At 31.1% G+C, this 26,659-nt stretch overlaps 1 protein-coding gene across 2 annotated transcripts in view; it reads right to left on the bottom strand.

Annotated features, from left to right (window-relative positions):
* Window positions 1–26,659, bottom strand: part of HBS1 (translation elongation factor EF-1alpha (GTPase) HBS1) — a 59,101-nt gene that overhangs the window by 16,879 nt on the left and 15,563 nt on the right. For both annotated transcript variants that reach the window (XM_035356483.2, XM_035356484.2), the window contains 8 exons: window positions 21,878–22,063; window positions 17,166–17,280; window positions 12,055–12,135; window positions 10,328–10,462; window positions 7,013–7,123; window positions 6,807–6,919; window positions 6,595–6,711; window positions 3,160–3,393 (listed from right to left, as the gene is read on the bottom strand). In XM_035356483.2, coding sequence (XP_035212374.1) covers window positions 3,160–3,393; window positions 6,595–6,711; window positions 6,807–6,919; window positions 7,013–7,123; window positions 10,328–10,462; window positions 12,055–12,135; window positions 17,166–17,280; window positions 21,878–22,063 — 1,092 coding nt within the window. The remainder of the gene's footprint in view (window positions 1–3,159; window positions 3,394–6,594; window positions 6,712–6,806; window positions 6,920–7,012; window positions 7,124–10,327; window positions 10,463–12,054; window positions 12,136–17,165; window positions 17,281–21,877; window positions 22,064–26,659) is intronic.

The raw sequence follows: 26,659 nt of genomic DNA, 5'->3' as shown, positions 1-26,659 counted from the left end.
ATTTCTGCATTGAATTTAAAGATACTGAATTTAAAATAAATTTCTGGCGAAAAATATTTTCATGGAAGTATTTTCCGAATTTTTCACAGTGAAATCGGGTTACCTGTAGCGAGGTAAAAGCTCAGATACTGCACAAAGAGGTACGGTTGCCAAAAGTTAAAATCTTCACAGGAAACATAACCGTTTTTAATACAGAGGACATATCAGACCTGCTTTTTACTGCATGGAGATATGAACACACACAAAAGTTGCAAGTAGGTAATTGCTCATCCACATGCATGCTGCACCTTTTATAATAAAAGCCTCTTTACTGAGAGTGTAGGTTAACTTACCACACAAGCTGTTGGCTTTGGGATATTACTGCTAGTGCTTTCCCACTGGCTATAAGTAAATGCAAAGGTGAAAACAACATGGATCTTTTAAAAGTTTAATTTAGCTTCTAAGTTTTCCTTGTCATGCCTCTAAAGCTCCATGTTCCTGCATTTAAACAATAGGATTTAAGGTAATGTCCAAGAGTTTTGATCTCTAAGCTTCCTAAAAGAACTTTATGTAAACATAGTTAAAACTGATTACATCCAAATATTCTGCGTAAGAGAAATATAATCTGAAGTAAAAATACACAGTGCAAAGTCTTTAATCCGGACTCGTCGGGACTTCGGCGATTCCGGATTAGGGGTTTTTCTGGATTATAGATCATCAATTTAAATCTGGTAAGATGGCATGCAGAAATTATAAAATTAAAAATATGAAACCGTAATTTATGAAATAAAGAGCAATTATGATCTAAAAGGTATCAAAATTTACAAAAAAAAAAAAAAAAAAAAAGCTTAATATTTATCTGTTTACTTTATTAAACATTTCTTTCAATGTAAGTTGTTTAAGCTGCTTCATTTTATGTGCTAATACTTTCTCTTGCTTGTTCAGTTACAAAATTCCGCTATTCAAGTCCTGTAATTGCTGTGTTGAGAATACCGACTAACTTGTCAATCAAAATTTTTTCGTTTTCACTAACCTCTCTGTCACTTTCTTCATGCCTTTAATCCATTTTTTGCAGCAATTCCACTTTTTGTTTGATGGGCATCGAAACATGCTTTCGCTTTGTAGATCCTTTGGCAGCTCCAGAATCGGAAACTCTTTTTGACATAATCGAAAGTTCAACCTTCCTTTTTATAAAATTGCTCTAACAGTCTGCAAAAAATAATAAGCCGGATCCAATTAGAAGATTAAGGAATAACACAATCTGCAACATTAACTGAAATAGATAATTAGATAATTTTAGCCTAGCTTATACCGTTTGTTATACATTAAACGCGCATGCATGAACATATTATGTGCATGCGTAAACGCATATGCGTACACGTAAAGTTTACAGATCATTCCGGATTAAAGACTTTGTACTGTATTTATTTTTAAAATAAGAAATCAAGCATTTTCTTTTGATTATAATTATCAGTTGATTTTATTAACAGTAAATTGAAATGAAAATTGATGTTGTGTATACAACAGCATTAAATCTTGCTCAAATGAAGCATTACGCAATAACATGAAGAACAGAACCAGTAGCTGGTGACCATCTTTTGTAGTCACCTTCAACAGTCAGTTTATTAACCCTCTGATCGGGCAGGGTTTTCGCTAAGAAAGCGCAAATTTACCCAAACTACTATGAGAACAAATTACTTTTTTTTTTTATTTTAATGTAAAAACTCTCCTGGTATTTCATACCTGGATTTGTTTTCTTTTGATATATTACCTTTATTTCTTTGACAAGCGGCAAGGTTGTATATATGCGTTAATGTATTATGCGCATGCATAAAGGTATTATGCACATACGTAAATGCTACGCATGCGCAGAAAGTTTGTAGCTTTGATGTCCGGATTAAAGACTTTGTACTGTATAAACCTAATACCTATCCTAAGTTGTGCATTCGAGATATGAAAAATGCACATTAACATTCGTCAACTGGCTCAGTAGAATGGATAATATAGAACTGTGCCTTTTTCTTGTGTGTGTGTGTAGAGAGCAATATATAAAGAGCAATATGTATCTGACCAATATGTATCAAAAGCAATTTCCATGAATGAACAAAAAGTGCAATTTTTCTAATATGTACCTGGCTTATCCAGAAGAAATCCTCTTAGCATATATATAATTTTATGGCAGCATATGTGTTAACAGAATTGGCTATCAACTGCCAATTCATGACATAGAGATCTAGTAAAAAGTAAGGAAGCTGTTGACATAGTTTTTCCACTTCATGTCCACAAGAGCCAGTTTTGCGGCATCCAAAATTCTACAACTTTTTCCCCTTTGATAAAAACTGGTTAGATGATTTGCACAATAAATGTGCAGGTATTCTATAATCCTGAATTAGCAAGTCATGCCATCTTTCTGCTTAAAGTCACATTTATGCAGGATGGAACATCAGCTCCTATCCCATGTCCATTAAGGAAATTCTTTATGAGAATTGCATGGCAAAGTTACACATATGAGTAAGTTCTGGAAAATCCCATGGAATCTTCAATCTCTAGATTAGATTCCTGTTGACTATTGCCATTTTTATATATCATGTATATATTTCCTTTCTATTTCATTTCTAAGGTTATGGCCCTCTTTACCGTCTATTAGTTTGGAAGATATTTACAATTAAGATATTCCACATTTCTGTGAACCTCCTTGCAAAATGAATCACATTTGACCAGAAAAGCTGAACTCTGCAGTCACTAGCTTGAATTGCCATACTTTGTGATAGAAGTGATTATGAAATTTTGCTGTCATGATAAATAAATTGAACAAACAGCAGCCACTATCAAATGCCTTAGATGCCATCAATATGTGTCCATGTTAAATTATTCCTATTTCACAAAAGTTTACTCATCTTAACAATAACAATAGCTCTGCAGCAACTCGCACTTTAAAGACATGAATTTCCATTCCCCCCCCCCATCAGTTTTGGAAATTTACATGAACTTGTAGCATAATTTAAGACATCTTAATATTATTTACAATAATAATAAAGAACAAAATCTTGCAGAAAACTCCTCCTACATATCTCAAAATGTTATAATCAGTTTTTATTCACAATGTACAGATAAATTCTGCATGTGAAAAAGACAGTATGTTAAATAAAATATTTTAAAAGAATCTGAAATTAAATTTACCAATCACATCAATTAATGTAGAGCCAGTATACCACTTCCTGAGCTCTGGAGTTTCAGGTGGATTCAACAAATTTTCTCCAGTGAGACCACTGCAAGGAACAAATGCTACATCACATTCCTTAAAACCTACTTGCTTTAAGAACGATGACATCTTAGTTACAATATCTTTATATCTTTCTTCAGCATAATTAACATTGTCCATTTTATTAACAGCAACAGCAATTTGTGAAACACCTGAAATGTAAAAATTTTAAATTAAAGGAACTGAAAATTATTTGATACATATTCTTAATACTATAATTGTTTCCCAATCAATATGCTGTGAAGCCCTATGATATATGTCACTAAATATTTAAATACATATACTTAGAATTTCTCACCTACTTTCAACACATTTGGTCAAATCAGAATTAAAAAAAAAAAAAAAATTCTAAACGCATGAAACAGACACATTTTAAAAGCAACCAAGAGTTGGTCGATTAATCATGCAATCACATGTTGACAAATTCTGAAATACACTAAGTGTAATTTCACATGGACAAGTGAATGTTAATAGATTACCATGAATAACAATAAAACCGAAATAATTTGCTACAAGATCACAAGTGTTGTTAAGAAAGCGCCAATCAGACAAGTATCTATCTTTACTTTGTAATGAATAACAGATAACAATTAACATTGATGACTTATTATTTACAACAATGCCATTATAAATAATCATACATTAAATAAAATATTTTGGAATGCATTTTGATGTGATCGTTACTGATACATAACAACAGCTGTCGTCAACGAGCAGATTAATAAATAAGAAACAATCAAGTGCTAGAATCTTTGAAATTATATGCTGGAACTGGATGACGTAAAGGTTCTTTTCCATACCACATTTAAATCAGCAGTTCTTTTACATACAGACCCATCAACAGCTTTTCAAAGGGCTCGTACACTTTTCTGTATGTGGAATTAATTACTTTTAAGGACCATCAATGAAAAAAATTAAGGACCTATCAAGCAAATAGGAGCTGAATAAACTAAAGCAATTATCTACACCTGAACATTTGTAGTAACACTTTTGCAATTTGTAAATATAAAATACAGCTGTCAGTGATATGCATTATTAAGCATAATCTAATATTTAATTTAATTATAAAACAAATTCAAGAATAAAATTAACTTCATAATTTTTTTTCATGTAATTACCATTAAATTATAAAATTTCTTGAAACATTTATAATTTAAACTCATAATAGTCCTACATATTTTAAAGAAGTTTAGAGGCTTTTTCTTTAAATTGTACTAATAGTTTACTTTATTGATTCTTTCTTTTGCGCTTTATTTCATCATGTTCTTGCTCAGTTCAAAAGATTATGCAAGTTTTACGTTAAGTGGCATAAGTTAAATTGTAAAGTAAAACAATAATCAACATGTCTCATAACAGAAGCTTGGCTGTTGCCACTGCAGCTGCTTAAGTTAATTGCAGATTTGCTACCACTGATCAGAAAACACATGAATGCCTGAAGTTGGTATGATTGGAAAGTGTTGAAAGTTAGCTGCCCATTATCAACCCAGTTAGTGTTGTAGCTTCAAGCATATTTGTGAGAGTTTTAACCCAATTAATATACAATATTTAATACATAATTCCAATAAGCCACTGAGGTATCAGAGATGAGAATTTTTTTTTGGGGGGGGGTTATTATAAGTCTTATTAGCCATAAAGAGTAAAGTTTAGCTTTATCTTGCATCTACAACAAAGATTAAGGGAAAGCAGTAACTCACCTTAACATGTAGAGGTAACTTCCATGGGTGGTCAGTTAGTTACAAAAAATAATTAAATAATATAGCCAGATACCCTTAGTCATAACAGAGTTGGCTGGTTACAAATGCAATTTTTTTTAAATTTTTTATAAATATTCATTAAAAAAGCACTAAGAATATTTTATAGCAGTTATAATTTATATTATTGACTCTAAAATGATATTAGTGCATATGTTACAAGTATACATTAGTAGATACATACATTATAAATACACATTAAAAGCTATAAAACATTTATGTTTTGAAGCAAAAAAAAATTTTCAACCAAATACAAGCTGAAGACAACCGGTCCAAGTGTTATAACAATTAAAAGTTCAATTAAAAAATTCGAGAGAACTAGTAGTGTTTGTGTTGGCAAGGATGGTCATTAAGCAAATGTGAAAGTAGAAAATGGATGAAAATATAGAGAAAACATGAATTGTTTTTCAAAATAGCACAAGTACATTGATCAGACGAGCTTCACAACAGGACAGAATCAAACGGGAGACTTTGCAACAAATTGTTGTTCAAGACCTGCAGCTATTTACGTACAAAATTCAAATTCACTTCAATGGCAATGGCATCATTGCTACTGAACAGCGCTTGTGTTTTGCCAAAACTATTGTCAATATGATTGACAAACAAGAATTTTATGTGAATGCAGTTTGATTTAGAGATGAAGCCCACTTTTGGGCTATCAGCAGCAACCACCTTAATTTACTGCCGACTGGTTTCTGATCAAATCTGCTGAAGCAAATTTGCAAAATATTAAGCCAAAACTTTCTAAGTTGCCTTGCACTGCACATGCTTGACTCTTTGTGTTTTGCATGCCTTGATGCACTCTCTGACATCATGGTGTTGATATTAGCATATGCAGTCACCTTTCCACTGATTTGGTTTTCATTGTACTGATCACAAAAGTCCTTTACACCAATTTCATGCCTGTATATTGAAAAACAGATTTCTTGTTTAAATTTTGCACACTAGCACATAAAGCATTAAACTTCTTGGATGTAAATGTCCTGTAAGGCTACTCCCTAAACTTCTTTTGCAAGTGTTGCAAATTACAATATAAGTGTTATAAGAGTTTTCCACTGCATTTGGATACATAGTTTTTGAGCTCAGTAACAGGATAGAAACTATTTCTAATGTAAAATTATAATGCTGGATAAAGCTAGTTAGATCTGAAGAGGATAATATAAATCATATATTTTGCAACAGAAATAAATACACATATGAAACCTGCATTTTAAAGGGTAAAGAAAATTAATTTCTTACGTATTATATCTTTCTAATCCTGTGCAAAATGTGCCCCTCTTAAGAAAATACCTACACCATACTTGGAATTATTTTTTATGCCCGACAATAGCTTAACATATCTGATCAGGGACAGATACAACTGAAACTGATTCCATTTATTTAAAATTATACCACTTTGAGGTTGTTTTTCTTTAATTTTACATTTTACATTGCCATATTTCTCCTCATCGCCATATTTCTATGTAGATAATGTGAATTTCTAAAAGCTAAAAGTCACCTGCTTACAAAAAGTTAATGATGCAAAAGTAGGCAAGAATTAACTCAAAGTTGAAAACTTATTAAAAAATATAGTTTAACAATGAAGAAAATAGGAATTCTCACCAAGTGAACGTATTAGCATAGTATGCTCTCTTGTTTGACCTCCCATTTCAAATCCTGTTTCAAATTCCCCTCTTGTAGTATCAACGACTAAAATAGCAACATCTGCTTGAGCAGCACCTAATTAATAGTGAATATTAAAAATAAATAAAATGATTTTAAAGTACTCTTATATGAAATTAAATATTACAAACTTATCAAGTAATGACTATTACCAACTATCATATTAGGAATGAAATCTTTGTGACCAGGCGCATCAATATGTACAACAGATCTATGTTTTGTTTCAAATTTTGTCTGAGCAATATCCATTGTTATGCCACGGTTCCTTGAAAAAAAAAAAAAAACTTTCATGAAGAATCATTGCCCTCAACAAATGCACCAACATTTCTAATTTCTGCTAATTTAAGGAATAACAAACCTTTCTTCAGAAGTTTCATCTAGGACCCAAGCATACATGAAAGATGATTTTCCAAGCTTTTTAGAATCTTGTTCAAATTTATGCATTGCCCTTTTAGAAACCTGACCCAATCTAAAAAATTCAAACATAACTACATTAATATACACCAGACTAATTGTACAATTGATAAAAAAAAAGGAAAGAAAAAAAAAAAAAAAAAAAGAATTTTTGACTTCAGAAAATCTTGAAAAATACACAAAAGTAACAAAATATCATTAATGAAATTAAGAATGGTTTAAATACAAATTGCATAATTTTTTTTTCAAAAACTTTTTCTAATGGGGGGGATCTTGATTTTTCTTGCAATATAGCATTTCTCTTATTACTGAAATTACATCAAGCACATAAATCTGAAATATATCAAGGCCTCCCAGCATTTAAACTACTATAAAAAAGCAATTTCTAATGTAATCAAGGGCTAATTGCTATCTAAGAAATTCTTCTCATTAAAAGACTTTCCATGGGATGGAAATTTATCAGCCTATCATTCCAATCCTCTGGATTCATAATTGGCACTGATGAAATCTTCAGCCCAAGTGATATTTGCACTCATATATTGAAGTTGATTCTTAAGAGGACATCACTCTCCTCAAATTCTATACTTACAGTACTCAAAGAAGCCTTTCAGAAAGAATTCTATACACAGACTACCAACAAATTCCTCCACATTTTACTGGCAAAAAAGACAACACTTAGATTATTTAATGTTTTATTCCAATCAGAATCCAAGGCTGCATAAAATATTGTTTCCCATTTATACTAGATTTTAATCTTTTACAATAAGTTTGTTTATATCACTCTTGTTTGGATTCAAAGCATGCAAAATTTTATCCTTGTTTTCTATGGTTGATTTGCTTATATATTATACTACTGGCACAATCTGCTAGTAAAAGATAGTACTCAATATTACCCCAAAACATTCAGCTGAAGAAAACACTTCATGCTTTGATATTCTGACTGTTCAAAACTTGGAACTGATGAAGATGATATATGGACATGGCAGCACTTTGAGGCCTCACTCATTGTTTAGGTCAGATAAAAGTATGCTAACTCCCCCCCCCCAAAGGATTGACAAGAGCTGGTGCTGTTGCACTGGACATCATAGTTTAGAAGACAAAGCAATAAAAATTAAGGATGGCAGAAACTGTAATCCTGACCAACATCCAGTGAATGACATTCAATGCATTGTTATTATTTACACTGCGATATTCTGGCCAGCAGGTCACCTGGCACCTGTAAGTGACATTCAAGAATCGTAATTAGTCAGAAGAAAAACATTAATTTGTCACACCTGCTTCCCTTTGTTGAGCATCATATTCTCCATTCCTGGATTTTGTAGGGAGGAGAATTTTTGTAATGAACAAATTAACCATTTGGGGGGGGGGCTGGTAGTCTGGATATTAGATCATTCCAGATATTGGACATCTAGATTTTAGACTTTATACTTCAGCGACCAATTTCATATATTCTGAGCATCCCCGACTCAATGCAGCTGCTTGTCTTGAAAGTGATTTTAAAAACATTGTATATACTTGGTACATATGTCATACTTTTTGAAATTATGATTGTTTTTGCAAATGTAAACTCTTCTTTTAAGCATATTTATCATTTAAACTAATTTGCTCAGCACTTTTACTCACACAGAGTAATTAAGCCTAGCAAGACAGACAGTGATTTTGCACTGGTGCTGATTCTCTCTTCTTCCAGGAGTTTTTTCCTTCATGTTTATTTTATGTTATTTTCAGCCTCCAACACTGTGGGACAAATGTTATTGTTAGTGCATGAGCTAAATAAGCTCTTCTGCCCACTGGATAATTTTTACTGAAACTACATTAGAACTTATATTTTTGAATTTTAAGGTGATTTACTTTACTGATTTTCTGATATTTTAAATGCATCCATGCTCTTATTTTTAATTGTATTTTAAACTTCTTTTATTATTTTAAGTGAATATAAAATATTGAGCCTTCCATGGTATTGCTATTATATTATACCTGTATTTGGATTCATTGGTAAAATGAATGAAACTAAAACTATTTGTAATACTCGTGAGGGTGAGGTCCCCCACTCAGGAAACCGTAACTGTAATTAAAATATCTGTTATTAAAAATTGTATTGATGGGGAAAATAGTAGCCTTGTAGTAATGGAGCTTTAAAAATGCATCGAGTTACAAAATGCATAAAAAGTTACAAGAAAATGGGTACTAAGGAAATTACTTACAGCCTGACTCAGAGCCTAGATAAAATTATGGAGTTAACAGCACAAATTTTAAAGATAATAGAAGCTGATAATGCTAAAAACTAGAAGTAAAGTGTTAGAAGAATTTATAGATGATATCATCATCATTAGATTTTTATTAAAGAAAAATTTGCTTGGTAAAGTACATAGAAAGACGAGTAAGGCTTCACAATCAGTAAAGGAGTTAAGAGAACTTACAAAAAGAAGAATGGAGATTTGGTAGTTAAATTGGGAAATAATATTTGTTAGTCCTTGTGTGATTATACATATAATATGTGTAAATCAATAAATAATGATGATCTTGTAGAAAAGGTGAAAGAATATTGTACTTGTGGCAGCAATTGTGTTTGCTGATTTACCTCAAATACAATGCAGCAAGATACTACATCATGCCCATCTCTTTTGGTAATACAGAAATGATACACTTTGTAGCCTACTCACCTTCTTTGGGATATAAACTAATTTCAAGACTCAAGCTGAACACAAGCGGCTTATCACTATGTCCAGTAATCAGACAATGAATATAAGAAGGATGTAAAAGACCCTTTTATTAAAACTTGGTAATTTAAGAGATAGCACTTCTTGTGCTTACAACACCAGAAAGTAATGAATTCAATTTAAAGTTAAACTAAGCTGTAAGTTAGCCATGGCCTACATAAAATTAATATGTGCAAGATGGCTCAAACTTAAGCCAGCATGATAAGCATTAAGGGAAGAATAATGCAATCCCAAAGACAGACAGCTATGAGAAAGATTCAACTACTAAAATGGCCTTCAGCAGGTGAAACGGGATGCTCTGATTAAACAAACAAACCTTCCTTTCTGGCAGGAAAACGGAAAGTGAGAATGATATTAAAGGTACTGAACATAAAACTAGTTAGAAAAATTAACAATGCCTTACAATTTTAAGCACATTATAAAATTCTATATGATAGAAAACACAGACACAAATGCACACCAAAAAAGTATGAACAGATTTTAAGTAAGGCAACATATTTAATCTGTAAAACAATGTACTACAGTACTTATTATAATACCTGTATAATAAATGGCCCATCAAAGTACTTTTCCCAGCATCAACATGCCCAATAACAACAAGATTAATGAGAGGCTTTTCCTGACTTCTTTCCTTTAAATACAGTTCAGAAATAGCTTTCTCTGACTTTAATGACCTAAAACATAATTCAAAAATAAATTTAGAATAATTATTGCATATTTCTGTGTACATGGCAAGAGTTTTTAAGGAGGTTTCTACAACTGAAGTTTGAGGATTTGCTTATATATGAATGCAAAATAATTTACATATAATTTGTTCACAAAATTGATATTATAGGTTAAGGAATTTAAAAAACATTATTTTTATTGTATTTAAACCATATAACATTAGCCTCAGAATTTTCTAATTGTCCTGAAGGTCTTCTTCTGCAAAGGTGAATCTTTTTTAATGTCATCTTCCTACATTCTACCATTAAAATTGCTATCACCTATCTCAGAGATAATATTATCTTCAGCTCCGCTATAATACTAAAAAACTGATAACTTTCAGTTTCAAGTTAACAGAATATGCAGTTCTTTCTTGGCCAAGTATCTTTCACTTTATATCAGAAAAGAAGAACTGTACTTTGAAATTGCACAAGTAGTTTATTACAAATGCAAAAACACATCTGAGGAAGGGGGAAAAAATCTCATACAGTTAAACAATGGTTACCAAAATCAAAAGTATTCATAAATATGGTCAAAATTAATTTATAAATAAATGCAAATAAATGCTTGCTTGACTATCTAATTTACATATATTCTTTTTCATAGTATGGTAATTTACCGTAACAAAATTGTCTTTTGCAAGTTCAAAGTAAGATGTTTGTTTAATTTTTATTTATTTATATATTACAGTTTATAGTTGTTTTGTAGATGTTATAAAATGTTATCAATGATCCATAAGTATGAAATGGAATTACTGAATAAATGAATATTAAGTGCCATGTTTTGGAATTCATTGCTGCAATATATAGGATATATACGGCAGAGGATCTTATCCAATTAACTTTCCCTTTTTTTAGTCAATTATCACGTGTGTGGTGGATATGCCAGCACATCTTCTCGACCCAAAATTAAGCTATATTATAGTACAATATTTGCTCATGAGAAATAATTCTATACTTAAAAGGTAGAGCCACTGCTTATAGGAGAAATGGTGCTAAATATATTATTAAAACCTTGATTTGAATTAAAAACATTAAAATCACAGCTTTAGACTTTTTATTTTAGCAAGGAAAAAAATTCCATCCTTCTTCTGCTACAGGAATATACATGTTATATACACTGTTTATGATAATTATACTTCCTACTGAAGATCAATTCCTATTTTTATGATGGGTTATTTACCTGAATCTGCAATTGAAGAAAAACTATTCTAGACAAAAAAAAAAAAAAAAAAGTCTTTGAGCATTTTGTACATAGTTTTCTTAACACTTATTATCTTTTTCCATATTCAGATTAGTTTAGTTTAAAACTCTAGGTAAAAACATGGTTATTCTTCATGCCAGTGCATTGTCATCAATAGTATAATCAGAAATAAGTTTTTTCAGAGCATTACTGAAACATTTGAAACTGGTACGGGAAGTAAAGATCTTAAAAATGCAGATCATTTTAAATAAATTCTTCTAAAAATAGTCTATAAATAAATAAATTATATTGTCACATCTAAGAACTAAATAACTATGCATGTTTTATTATTTGTAATGCATAAAATATAAGTACTTACTTTGCATTATTAATTTTAGTTCCTTCATAGACTTTTTTATCAATTTCAGAGACATTTCCACTCAAAAGCCCAGAAGTTTGGCTTAAAATAAAAAGATTATTTGTAAGCAATGTTTTCTCAAGACTTGATGTCAAATAGCAACTATAATAATTTAGAGAAAAAAAAATTTGGGTGCATTACACAAAATTAAAAGTTAAAAAAAAAAAAAAAAAAACTTTACTGCTAAAAGATTTCGAAACAAAATTCTCGAGATGGAAGTAAAACACAAATTTTCAATCATGTATCTAAAATGTACAACACAACTATTAACAAAATAATCAATGTAGTTAAAATATAGGAGAAAATGAGCTAGTGCAAAATAGCAATATATGCATGACACTAGTCAAAGTACAAGAGCAATGTTCAGACTTCTGATACACTAATCAGTGTCATGTGTGTGTTAGTAACCTATGCAGTCTTAATGCAGAATTTAAAACTACATAAACATTTTTCAAAAGCAATTAGCTACAAATGGTGAAAGCATTTTTAAGACACAATTTTTAAAAATTACATTACACCAAAGTCAAAAATAAGTACAATTAGTCAGATTTAGTTTCAAATATACAGTTAAAAGCATATGAAAGCTGCTTCTTAAGCTGATTTTAATGATAAGCTTTTATTTAAGGGAAATTAGTTTTTCATGAATATGCATAAAGAATACCATAAAAAATATGTAAATACGTTGGCCCATAGAAGTCAAGTCAAATCATCTCGGACAAACTGTGTCAGACAGACTTGTCAGTGTTGCACTTTTATATATTGGAGGGTGGTGTAATATTAAAACTGGAAATTTGTTTTCAATGAACCTCAGTGGCCTTTAGTATGGCAGAATGGTAAACAGGAAGGGTATTAAAAGTGTTTCCCATAAAACCCAGATTTTTGATATGTATGTATTGTGCAAAAGGTGGGATTTTGGTAGGCAACAAAAAATGATAAAATGCTAATACACGTAATTTGCTATCAACCATAATTCTTGCTTCCTTGTTGCAACCATATACACAATTTTTTCTGTTTTTGAAAAAATCACACTCTGTTAGCTTAGATGTGTTATATATTTGTTGTTTTCTACACAGGTATCCGGATATTTATTTATTTATTTTTTGAAAATTACAAAAGTATTACGGAAAAGTGAATAATTTGTTAATTTCCCTTATTTCTGAAATTAAGAAATCCAGAGCCCTTTTAAAAGGTCAAAGAGTGCAATGAATAAAAATAACAGATATAAATAAATGAATAATTAAATAAAATAAAAACAGAAAAGATAGTCTGAAAGCTTTCAGATTTTATATTATGCCCAAAGGGGCATTTTTAAACATTTTGTATGTTACCTTTATTTATTAAATACCATGTCCTTCACACTTAAGCCACATAAAATTCAATTCAACAGCAATGTCCCAAAATATTTAAAAACAGCATATCTTTAAAATTTCTGATGTAGAGTCTTGAACGCTGGAGATAAAAAAAAATTTTTCCCCCATACAGTGTTGCCATTGCTTGTTTAGATATCGTTGAGTTTGTTAATCAAAAATTCATTAAAATTTTACAAAATTTGAATTAAATAATAAAACAAATTCTAAATTAAAAATTCAGCCTTCCAATTGCCCATGTTCGGTTAGAGGACTGTATTATTCAAAATTTGATGGCTTTCGGTACTGTTGTTTTCTCACAATGCGAAAAACCTACATACACTCATGCAGATTCTTCATTATTTAGTTTCTTTAAATATAATACATGGCAATAATATTTGGTGGCAACAGTTTGAAGAGTGAACCAATGCAGAAAGTAAAACGACACAAAATGCCGTTTTGATACTAATAGCCCTCTGGGTTTAACGTCCCTTTGGGATAATTATTAATAAATAATTCAATTAAAATAAGCATAATAAATTTAAAACAAAAAAGTAACAAATTTAAAGAAACTAACGAAAAGATACACAATTTAAATAATATCAAAAGAAATAGAATCAAATACATTTAGCATAGTGTATAAAAAGCGAACAATTTGAACAGCATTTCAGTTCATTTAAAAGAACACATTTTTTATTTTTAATATTTCCTAAAACAAATAATATTCCATTTCGTTTGGAGCTTTATTGCTCTGACGCTGGAATTACTTTTTCTATCAAAAAAGAAAAACAGGAGCTTTAGCAGAACTTTTGTACTATTCCCATATAGTAAAATAATAAAGAAACTAATTATTTCTATTCTTTCTAAATGTCAAAAGCAGATGTTACTTACTTTTACCTACAAAATTCAGCAATTCACATAATATTTGAACATGGTACAGCATGACTTATTTGAATACGAATTTCTCATAATTGTTATTGCAAATAAAATTTAAATACTAAACAGCAGAGAAGCAAAAGACACACTTTAATATAAATATCTATTTAAATTTGTACAATTCAACTATAATCAGTTACTTTCCCTTCTTGGCATTTTAATAACATGCAATCCCTTTAATTTGAGTATTTCATATTGAAAACTCATTCAGTTTGGTCTTCATTTCATATTAAATCTAGGCACTATAAAATATATATATATATATATATATATATATATATATATAAAACTCCTTTCTGCAATTTTTACCCCTTTTTTGGGGGGATTTAATATTTAAAATTGGGGGAAGAACCTTAGACTGGTGCAGATTTTGAATAAAACTTTATCCATTAAAGGGCAATCAGGCAGTTTTATGAGTTAAAAAAAGAGGGGGGTACCAAAATTTTGGCAGAACTTTTTTGCTATTAAAGATAGACTTATGTGTGTCTGATCAACCTTGAATTCAATACCGTTTTATTTAAAATCTATGCGAGACTACAGTTGATTTCTTGCCTAATTTTAAATTTTACACTGATATATTTCTCTGAAAAACAAACTTGATGTTTTCAACGTGCTGCTCATTGTCAAGAAATCAATTATTTACTGCTAATGAATGTTCATCATTTGTCATGGAAAAAAACTTTAAATTTTGAATTTTTAACCATTAAAAACGAAATTTTTCAATTAGAAAGAACTGAAGCAATCTAGTAAACTTCTTTCCCTTTACAGTTAGTTAGTTACAAATCTTGAATTATTAAGCTATTGTCCTCTCAAATTTAGAAACATTTCAACTTAAAAAGGTAAGTAGTAAGGCAAACTGAATTCTTAAATAATTCATAAAATCTATTACAAGTTACATTGGCCTAGACTTGACTTGAATTTCAGCATTAAAAAACATGAAGCTTATGCCACCAAAGGAAGACTTGATAAACAATTTATTAAGTACCGCTGGTCTTTCAACTATTCTATTCCCCACCCCTAAAATTATCAATTCTAAAATTAGATTGCCCTGAAACCTTGAACATTCATCAAAATATAATAAATTTAATCATCAATTTTAACTCCAATCTTCCTTTTCCAAAAGAATTTATATAACTCAAGTCATATATCTGCTTTATAAGTTAACAGATTTGAGCTGCAAGCTGAACAGTTACAGCAGCATGTCCATAATGTTCAAGGACATATTCCTCCTTCTGTCCCAGCAACCTTTCAAGAAAACTTTCAAGCTCAACAAAATTTCCAATGCCTCTCTAATATATACTACAGTCATTTATATCCTTTCCTCATACAGGACTTGAAACTGGACCCAATACCAGATGTATTCATCCTCTACTCATCATATCATACAGAGTGGCGAAAAAATAAGAATTATTTATTATTTTATAAAATGGGAGAACCCATCAAACTCCAATATTAAGACACAATAACACGCCGAATAAATACTAATTCAGAAGTCAAACAACAAAAATCAGCGTTATATTTACCAAATTTTCACAGGACTAGTTTCGATGGTTTTACCGAACCACCATCTTCAGCTGCAAAACCGGGGGGGGGGGATCCGGTTTTGCAGCTGAAGATGGTGGTTCGGTAAAATCATCGAAACTAGTCCTGTGAAAATTTGGTAAATATAACACTGATTTTTGTTGTTTGACTTCTGAATTAGTAAACTCCAATATGCTACACTCCAAAAATATTTCAATTACCAAGAACAAACAGCTTAACTTGTAAGAATATAAAATTATGAGAGGGGAAAACTTACTAAATTTTTTTTTTTTTTTTTTTCATTACTATCATTTGAAATTAAACATGAAAGCTTTACAAGTTATCAGTTGTTTATCAACTGATTTCCCCAATGCACATTTTAACAAAATGCGGTACTTTTCCGCTTTGCCGGCGCAAATCTCGCCAAGCAGACTTTATTACCGACAAGATACGGTATACATATAAATGTTAACAAATGTTAGTTCTAAGAATTTTATATTTTTTTTATTTTGAATGCATAAACATTTTAATATCATTTAAAATTTTGTAAAAAGCCAATAAATTTGTAAAGAGACATTAATTTAAGAATTTATTATGCTTTCATGGTTCAACAAGCTGATTCTCCAGTTCATATCACGTGACTCCAAGTGATCTCATATCATGTAAACTACGGTACAAAAATCTAATTCTGTCAGTAATTATCTACATTAATTTCAAGTTAAATCTTAATTTGGAATACAAGTTTAAAAGCAAGAATTATTACAATTCATACGAATAGCTTATTCAGAAATTATGTAAAACCAGAGTGCTTTACTTTGCTAGCGTATTCTCATTAGAATGGATGAATTTAATCCTTGACTTTGCCTTTCCTATATTTTTGCCTTCAGGTGAGCGGTGTGATTGCATTCTAATTGACTTAATTATCGCGAATGGCCTTAGGGCATAAAATTGTACTATGTGATAAATATTCTATGTAACTGTATGCCAGTATTGAAAGAAACAACAAATCTAATAAGAAATGGCTGCGACTTGTTTTGAAAATGAGGCGTAAAAGGTTACCAGCGAGGATATTCCGTTTGGCATCAGTTGTACCATTATTGGCAACTTTATTGGTTGTGCCGGCAAAACGGAAAAGTACCTAAATTGCATCTAATTCAATTATTTTAGTAATATAATGTATTTTTTAATGTAATCGATTAATATAATGTCATTTTTTAAGGATTTTGCTACAAATGATTTAATTACAAAGTATGCATATTTAAAACTTACAGTTTAGCATCTTGTATGGTTTCCAATTTTGCAGTAGGAGAATCTTTGGAACTATCAGGTCCAGACTGAGAGAAAATTTGAGATTTACACTGAAAATCAAGCTGAGCATCAGGAACTATGGAAAAAATCATTCAGCATAAACGCATGTATCAGGAAAATGAATGTAAATTAATTTTCAAGAAAGGGTGAGGAAAGAATTTAATGCATATGAAATTGCTTATGAATTTACTAAATACAAACATAAAGACAGATTACAATATAAATAATGCAGCATACTCCATACCATAGTACATGACTTTTTTTTTTAGATTATACAATGCTTATTACAAAAAAATTTTGATAGTGTTCTTTATCCAACCTAATTTCCCTTCTGTTCAGAAAGTGATATTCATTTCTAACTTAGGAAACTAATCAATTATTCAAACAAAGTAATACAGAATTTAAAATGTTAATTTAATAAACAATTTCTCGATGTGTATGCTTTATATGTTACTGAGGTCACAGTTTTAGGACCAGTATAAAGCTTGACTTCATGCATGCTTTCTCTCTTCTTGCAGACACAATTTTAGTCACACCCTGGGTACTAAGCAGTATTCCTGATGACTATGCAAGTAGATAGCCAGTGGCCAATGAATGCCTTATTGGCAACTATTCAAAACTGTTAAAAAATATAAAAAAAAGAATACACAAATTGTATAAACCAAAATGTAAAGATCTAAATAAACCAATAGTGTTAAAAAACAAAATATAGTATTACAAGTCTCTCATAAAAATGCATATTACATTGCTAGCTATTATAAATTATTTTCATACTTATTCGGTATTGAGAGCTTTAGTAGGTATGCCTAAAACCAGACTTGCATAAGGGTGCATGCATCCTCTTGAATGCTGCTTTTCTTAAACTAGAAAATGAGTTTGTGCACACACATGGCACAGGTGGGCAGGGTAGTGGAGGAGGATTGTTAGGACACTGAAAGAGGTTTTAAAGAGAACCACAGGAAAAGCAGGTCTAACATATGAAGAAATACAGCCTACCTTATGCGACTGTAAATCTGTGATCAATTCACATCCACTTACATACCCATCTGTAGATTCAGCTGATTTAATTCCTCTTATGCAAGTCTTTATTCCTTCTTGAAAATTCTGAGAGTAAGATGACTGACACTGATTTTATTAATGCTAATCACTATCATAAATGTATTTGATATCATTATAAACTTTTAGAGGAACTAAGAATACATTTTCACAAAGAGTACCTTGGCTTGTTAATTCAGCATTAAAACCAGAAACTTCATTAATCCAATGCGAAATTCGGTGTAGTGTTCTCACTGGAGATGATTTTCAAAATCATCCTAATTGGCCTCTTGCCACAGTTATAGAGCTTATACTGGGAAAAGGGAGTACAGTGCCAAAGTGAAAATTCACTCTAATATTTTAACTAGACCTATCCAGAGAATCTTTCCTTTGGAGCTATAATCTAATAATTATCTTTTAACCGCTTGCCTGATTATCCCGAGTTATCTCGGGTTTGTATATATTGCAGTGAATTATTATCCCGAGAAAACTCGGGCAAAGCAGAATTTGTTAGTACGATTTCTTTTATCACGGTTTTACTCGGTCTGGAGGAAATGAAAGGAAATATTCAGCTTTGATTGGCAGTTTGCCAAATTTTGTTGGTTGCGCGGTTCTTTTGGAAGGACTGGTTGCGTGTTTCCCTTTTGTATAGTATACGTTGGCTTGTGGATTACTAATGTATAAAGAAGGATGCATGCGTTGGGAAAAAAATAAAATTTTGTCGATGATGCAAGATAGCAAAAGCGATGATTTTTCAGATAGTGATTATGAAGAGGTGGGGAAGGTAAAAAAAAATCAAATCCAACGAGACAGTGTACTCTGTGCTCCCGTGAAAGAGATTCCAGCGGTAAGCCAGTAAGAAAAGAGACCAGATACCAGTGTAGAACGTCAGGTATCACTCTGTGTTGTCCCTTGTTTCAAAAACAATCATACAAAGATTAATATTTAACTATTTTCGTTTGCCCGAGATAATTCGGGATAGTAAACTAATATTAAAAATAAATGCTTTTACACCTCCAAAAAATTAAAAATTCAACTTAAAACCTACATATTTTGATTTGTTTCGTTTTGTTGTATTTAATAATAAAATAAAAAAATGTGATGATTTTTTGCAATTTTTTTCAAAAAAAAATTGTAAGGGAAGCGGTTAAAAGTTAAATGCAGTGATGCCAGTCGAAATGAAACCATTTTACAACAGACTTAGATGTCCAAACTTCTTCATTCAGAAGAATTATTTAATTATCTTGCCGCCTTGATCTGTGTAATATTTTCAAGAGTTCTGAAGAACCTGCAGTAGGCGTACACTCAAAAGGAAGATGAAAAGATGAAATGATAATATAAAGAAGAAAAGATAATCAAACCTTACTATTCCACTGGATTTGAAGTAAAGCTATCGATGAATTCTTTTCAAGCAATATGAAAGAACTCAGCTGAAGGAACACTTCTCTTTTTCTTTCATCTTCAATTGTGAACGTGAATCTGTGAAGCAGCATTGTTAAATTTGATCCCTTTCAGTTTCTAATTTCTTTTATTACTTGTTATTAGTTAAATGTTATTGAATTGTTAATGGGTCTCTTAGTCATTTACTTAGTCGATTCAATAGCTGCTAAGCATTGGTAAGAGCCACTTTAGAATGTGTCTATTCTAAAGTGGAACAACACTATATTCATTTTTGTGAATTCTACAACAGGAATTGGAACTAATCATTCTGAAAATATGCATAACATTTGATTTAATATCAAGACATTTTCAAATATGTGGCCTTTCATGGCCATCTTAAGATTTGGAAAAAAAGAAAAAAATCAGCTGGCGATAAACCTGGAGAATATGATATGTGACTTATCTCTGCAGCTGAATGCTTAAAGATACTATTAAACAGACAGTGCTGTACGGCGCCTAGCATTATCGCTTAACCCCTCGAGGATGAAGCACAGCCATGGGACCAAATCCCCGGAAATGGAACGTAATGACCGGCCCACACTTTTTCAGCAGTTAAGCCTACTTTTACAAACAAATTCATATAAAACCAGCATTTTAATACAATGATCTCAATTTTGGAAGTTATGTACTTAATATACTTACTGATGTGTATTAATATAAAGAATATCACATTAATAGAAATAATTGAAACATGTGAAATACTAAAATTGCAACTGTAAGCATGAAAACAAATACTATACATATGAAAACAAAATTACAAATACGAATTGTAAAAGAAAGTAATAACTATCTTTAGGTAATTAAATTCCAATTTAAGAATAATTCAAAACGAGAATCGACACACAGGATAATGACAGCTTTTTTCCTCGAGCAAGTTAAGATGCATCACCGATCGGGAAAGCCGATATCTTTCCCTTCTGTTATTATACTGTAAAGTTACTTTTCAATTAACCAAGATAGTCTATGTTCAATTTTAAACTAAATACATAAAAGGACAACTAGTCTGAGTTTTTCCTTCACGAAAATTTGGCGATGTTATACCTGCTATAAGTCAGGTAGATGCATTTTCTCACATTCTCTTAACAAAAAAAAAAAAAAGAAAAGAAAAGAAAAAGACAGAGCTGGATGCATTTTCCCACATTCTAATAATGAAAAATGTAAAGAATAAAAACAAAGACAACAACAACAACAAACAAAAAAAAAAAAAAAATCCTAACGAAATAAACACGCCCATGTCCTTTAAAGAACTGTGATTCCCAGTTTGCTTACACCAATAAATCTATCAAAATCAGAAGCACAGAACAGAAACTGATGCTCAAACATGAGGTCAAAAAGACACATGATATAACCGATGTGAAAACCATTACCATTAGCACCATCTACTGACATTTAAAAATCGTTCCATTTTCAAGTTACATGTATACGTGACGCTGGGCTGAAGAGATTGATCGAAGCTCTTCGCATATACGCGACACTGGGCTGGTAAGAGTGGAATCGTTGCGCCGCATATACACGATGCTGGTCCTGACAGGTTAAAAGAAACCATTGTCCAGTATAAAAAAATTCCTTCACCACTCACCTTATCCTGTTTCTTAATAGAATAAGCATATCATCGTAAAAATACTGATTAACTGATTTATTTTCAGGTGCAAATTTATGGGGAATAAGTCTTTTACAATCAAAAGATGCAATCAGCATCAACTTAACCTTTAATTTTAACATCCATTTTCTTTTTTCTTCTCTTTTTTCCTAGTAACATTGTAACACACAATGTAAATTCTGGTGCAAAAAAAATTTCACACTTTAGTATTCATGGGTTCTATAACAAAAAAGGGCATACATTTTCTTGTTCAAGTACAATCATCATTCTGCAACATTAGTATTATGCTGCAGGCTATAAAAGAGTTTAAGTTACTAGTCTGCTTATAAATCATCTTTTAAAAGAGTTCAAGTTCGTTAGTTTTAATAACTATACTCAATAATGGATTAGCAGACATAAATTTTAACTTCTAGTCTGTTAAATTATATATTAAATACTACACATTTTAAAGATTAAGATATACAAAAAGAATTCAATTTCATGTTAACTAAAAAATTCTTATTCAAAAATCATTTTAAATATAAAATAATAAAAAAAATTACATCTTCTACTTAAATACAATAGAGAATATATTAAATAATTAAAATGAGATTCTTACTAGCAGTATTTACACTGGATAAATTAGATTTTAAACTAGGATTCAATTTTGGGCTGTAGAAATTTTCTTCACTATCTTTAACACTGGGAGCTGGTGATCCAGTTGAAGTAATACTGGGAACAGGAGATGCATGTAATGTATCCATGGGCTTAACTGGACTGCCTTGATCACACTGAAACTGCATTTCTGGAGGAAAAGAGGGAAGAAGTAAGAAAGAAGCTCTGTGACTTTCATTAGCATGCAAGTCAAGTAGTAAATTCATTTGATCTTTACTTTATTTCCAAAAGTAATAGAAAGACTAAAATATTTCAAGCTGGAAACAAGATATATAATTTTTTATCTTGCTAAATAAATTGGTATGTTCTGATTTCAGACACCATCACAAAAATCTGCATCTCACTGCCAACTTTGTGAACTGAAGAAAAATGTTTCTTTGAATATTATAAAAATAGCAGATGCATTGTTCTGTTCATAAATAATAAAAAGGAGTTTTTATAAGAAAAAAAAATTTAGGAAAAGGTATCTGTATGGCCAATACTTACATTTTTACAACTGGTGGACATTACTTCTCTACAACAAAATAAAGGTTAAATACAAAGCATGTTACTCCACATATAATCAAATGTGTTTATAGTAAGTTAAATGTGTCAGCTGACTATTGTTGCATGTATATTTAGAAATACTTCTACTGAATGATAAAACTGGGAGTGTGATAGTCAGAATGTACCAATAAATCTGCTTTTTTTAATAAATACCCATTGTATCAATTCCATGAACCTAGAAAAATTATTCAGTCACGATGAAACATAACATGAAAAATAAGAAGACAAAAATCACAAAGAAATTAAAATCTGTTTTAGTTTAGGTTTTTATTTTTTCAGTTAATCTATTCATATCCCTTGTTAGATGCTTTCTCCCATTTGGATTGTTAGCATTATTGCACTAATAGCTTTTATGCTGGTGGTTTGCACTAATATCTTTTATGCTAGTGGTTTACTTGTTTCATTCATTGTTTCTTACTTTTTAGGCGAATCTTTAGAATATGGTAACAGGTAGTTTGGCGACATTTTGGTAAGGCGATAAAGGTTACTAGCTAGGACTTTAGCAGTGCACATGGATAAAGTCAAGAGTGTGCACAATGCCATTTTTGTGCAATTCTGGGATGTTTTTTTAAGTGAAAATAGGTCGACGTGTACATGGAAGATATCGTGTATGTGCAATTTTTAAAAACGCGGCAAGCAGTGGGCGATTCTGAACTTTCTCCCAATTTCACACCTAATTTTCGTCATGATTAAGCATTTTTATTCCATAAAAATTCTAGTATAAGCGTAATTCGGCTAGCAGATTGTTGGAAAAAATTTTGAGTAAAAAAAGAACAAAAAAACATGCCTTTACTTCGTGAAAACAAAATGGCGTCCAAAACAAAACTAGCAGGTTGCTGTAGCAGGGTTGGTCGCCAATTTTCGCCAAAAAATCGCCAAGTTATCATAATCCGAAGATTAACCCTTTTTTATTATTATTAATGCATTTCGAGTAATGTTTATTTCTGACAGTTGAATTTATTTCACTTCCTAATACTCTGGTTACTAATAAAATTTTTCCTTCTCAGTTAAATTAATCTGTGTTTTTATTTAGAAATCTAATGTTGCTTTGATTATTAAGTTATTTCAAATGTTTAGTTCCTAGTAACATCAGGAGAATGAATTTCAAATATATGGCACAAGAACTTCGAACCAACACATTAATACTTTGGAATTGGTGGACACACTGACTTAAAAACAATATCTGAAAACAATAAATTAGGCAATATTTATATTAAGGTACATAACTTTAGTTTTACGCTCATACTGCTATACATTTGTTTCATTAATTATTATTATATTTTTACAGAGTTGACCTATCTATCAATCAATAACACAATTTGTGGGCCATGAGTTCAAATAATAAATTTTTAATAGGGCTTTACACAAAACGGGGCAATTTCAGTAAAAATTTATGATCTTTCTGGTATTCATTTTTTACATTATATAAAATTCTAAAAGGGATTATACTATTACCCCCTGAAAAGTCGATCTGAAATATTGAAATATGAATAATTAATAAACACTTTTCAATTTCAGTTTTCCAGTTTTCCTAATTACTAACTTAATTGATAATACACCTTTTAATTCTTAATTTTAATTTAAATACAACCCCCTTCAAAGCATCTGTACTGCACTGACATCGTTATCTTTTGCAAAAATCCACAATGCTGTAAACTCTTAAGCAATCACTGTTCAGCATACAAAGTATTCCGAGCCTTTAAATATTTCAGCTGCTTAATATGCATCACATTTCTCCCTCGCTTTAGCCACACAGACTTCTAACTATTGCAGTTTTTGTATATTCTAACAATGTTATTTAGATATATAAAACTGTGAATGCTGTATTATTCAAGATAAGGAATGTGCTTCTAAAGAATTTTTTTTTTTTTTCCAGAAATAAAATATATTTAAGATGGCAGCATTTGAATACAAGCCCATCCTTCCATCTATGCAACAGTTTCAAGCTATCTTCTATCACCATCCTATCATGATTGCTAAGTCTAGATTGTTGGGTCTAGATTAAGATTAGTTGGGGTCTTCTTTTCTCATCACACCATCAAAATTCCACCATCATCATGTGTATAAACGTGCATATATATTAACTTGTAGAGATTGCCTAAGCTGAAATTATTAGCATGGAAAAGAAAAAAATTATTATTTAATTGACCAGGCATGTCAAACTTAGTATCTCAAGTGGGCCAAACAGTCATTATGTACAACAGCGTGGGACAAAATGGAAAAATATGTCATTTTCATACTTAATGTATTTAAAAAGTGAGTAAATGTATAAAATCTGACCTAATAGATAAGATTTTTTTTTTTTTTTTAAATGGAAGGACCATAAGAAACTCTGAGTGGTAGGTGGATAGCCACTTGTTTCTTTCCTGGCATCTTTTTCCTACAACCATCTTTCAGATGTTTAGAGACTACTCTCACATTACCGATTCTCCGAATAGAGGTTAGATGAATGTCTGTTAATGTGAATCAAGCTTCCTAATTGAGGAAAGTTATTTATATGCTACCAAATATGGAAATTGTATAAGATGCAAATCTACAGCTTTCTGAGAATCACAAAGGGAAGTATTTATAAAATTCCAGAATATCCACTTCACTGAAATTTTGCTTCAGAGAGCCACACATATGGTCTGAAAGTTCGACATTCTCAAATAGACTATATAAATAAATAAAAGTGATCCTTAGAACTTTACACTGAATTTTTGTACATAATTTTACACTGATGGAAAAAAATAATCCCAACATTATAATTATATTTCTCCCACTTGCCTAGCATGCCTTCGTGGTAAAGTGGTTCTGCCCGCTGGGCCAGTATCCAGAGGTCACGTGGTTCGATTCCCGGAGAAGGCATTTACTAATTTTTCTTCTTGCCTGCTTTCAAAAATCCTAATGTCTCTACAGTGGCACCCGAACTAAAAGGATGTTGGATGAGAATTCTCCACACCTAGGATTTGGCAACTGAGTCCCCTAAAAACCCCAGTCACCCCTTCAAAAAGGGGAGTATACAGTACAAAGTCTTTAATCCGGACTCGTTGGGACTTCAGCGATTCCAGATTAGAGGTTTTTCCGGATTACAGATCATCAATTTAAATCTCGTAAGATGGCATGCAGAAATATTAAAATTAAAAATATGAAACCATAATTTATGTAATAAAGAGCAATTATGATCTAAAGGGTATCAAAATTTACAAAAAAAAGCTTAATATTTATTTGTTTACTTTATTAAACATTTCTTTCAATGTAAGTTGTTTCAGTTGCTTTGTTTTATGTGCTAAAACTTTCTCTTTAATTCTATAAAGAGACATAATTTCTTGTTCAGTTACAAAGTTCCGCTGTTCAAGTCCTGTAATTGCTGTGCCGAGAATGCTGACTAACTTGTCAATCGAAATTTTTTCATTTTCACTAACCTCTCTGTCACATTCTTCATGCCTTTATCCATTTTTTGCAGCAATTCCACTTTTTGTTTGATGGACATCGAAACATGTTTTCGCTTTGTTGATCCCTTGCCCGCTGCAGAATCAGAAACTCTTTTTGACATAATCAAAAGTTCAAGCTTACTTTTTATAAAATTTCTCTAACAGTCTGCAAAAAATAATAAGCTGGATCCAATTAGAAGATTAAGGAACAGTGCAATCTGCAACATTAACTGAAATAGATAATTAGATAATTTTAGCCTAGCTTATACCGCCTGTTATGCATTAAACATGCATGCATAAAGGTATTATGTGCATGTGCAGAAAGTTCGTAGCTTTGATGTCTGGATTATAGATCATTCCGGATTATGGACGTCCGTATTAAAGACTTTGTACTGTATAAGGTATTTCTCCCATTTTCTTAGCGTGCCTTCATGGTGTAGTGGTTCTGCATGCTGGGCCATCATCCAGAGATCCGTGGTTCGATTTCCGACAAAGCCATTTTGCTAATTTTTTAATTCTCCTGCTTCCAAAAATATACCTAATAGCTCTACAACATCAAGAAAAAATTATTGTAGAGTAATGCAATTTTGGCAATGCATTTGTCCAGGTAGCATATTTAATTGATTAAATTTTAAAGATCACATGTTAATACACGCACGAGAAGACCAATTTCAAATGTGAAATGCAGGTACATTAACCCTCTGAGCGTTATGACCGGTTTTATACGGTCATCAGAAGTTTTGCTACTTGGCATATACAGTCAAAAG

This window comes from Stegodyphus dumicola, chromosome 3 (assembly GCF_044657685.1).
Source record: "Stegodyphus dumicola isolate Sdum_Otavi_A_Nest chromosome 3, ASM4465768v1".
Lineage (NCBI taxonomy): Eukaryota > Metazoa > Arthropoda > Arachnida > Araneae > Eresidae > Stegodyphus > Stegodyphus dumicola.
This window is presented reverse-complemented; position numbering and strand designations above follow the sequence as displayed.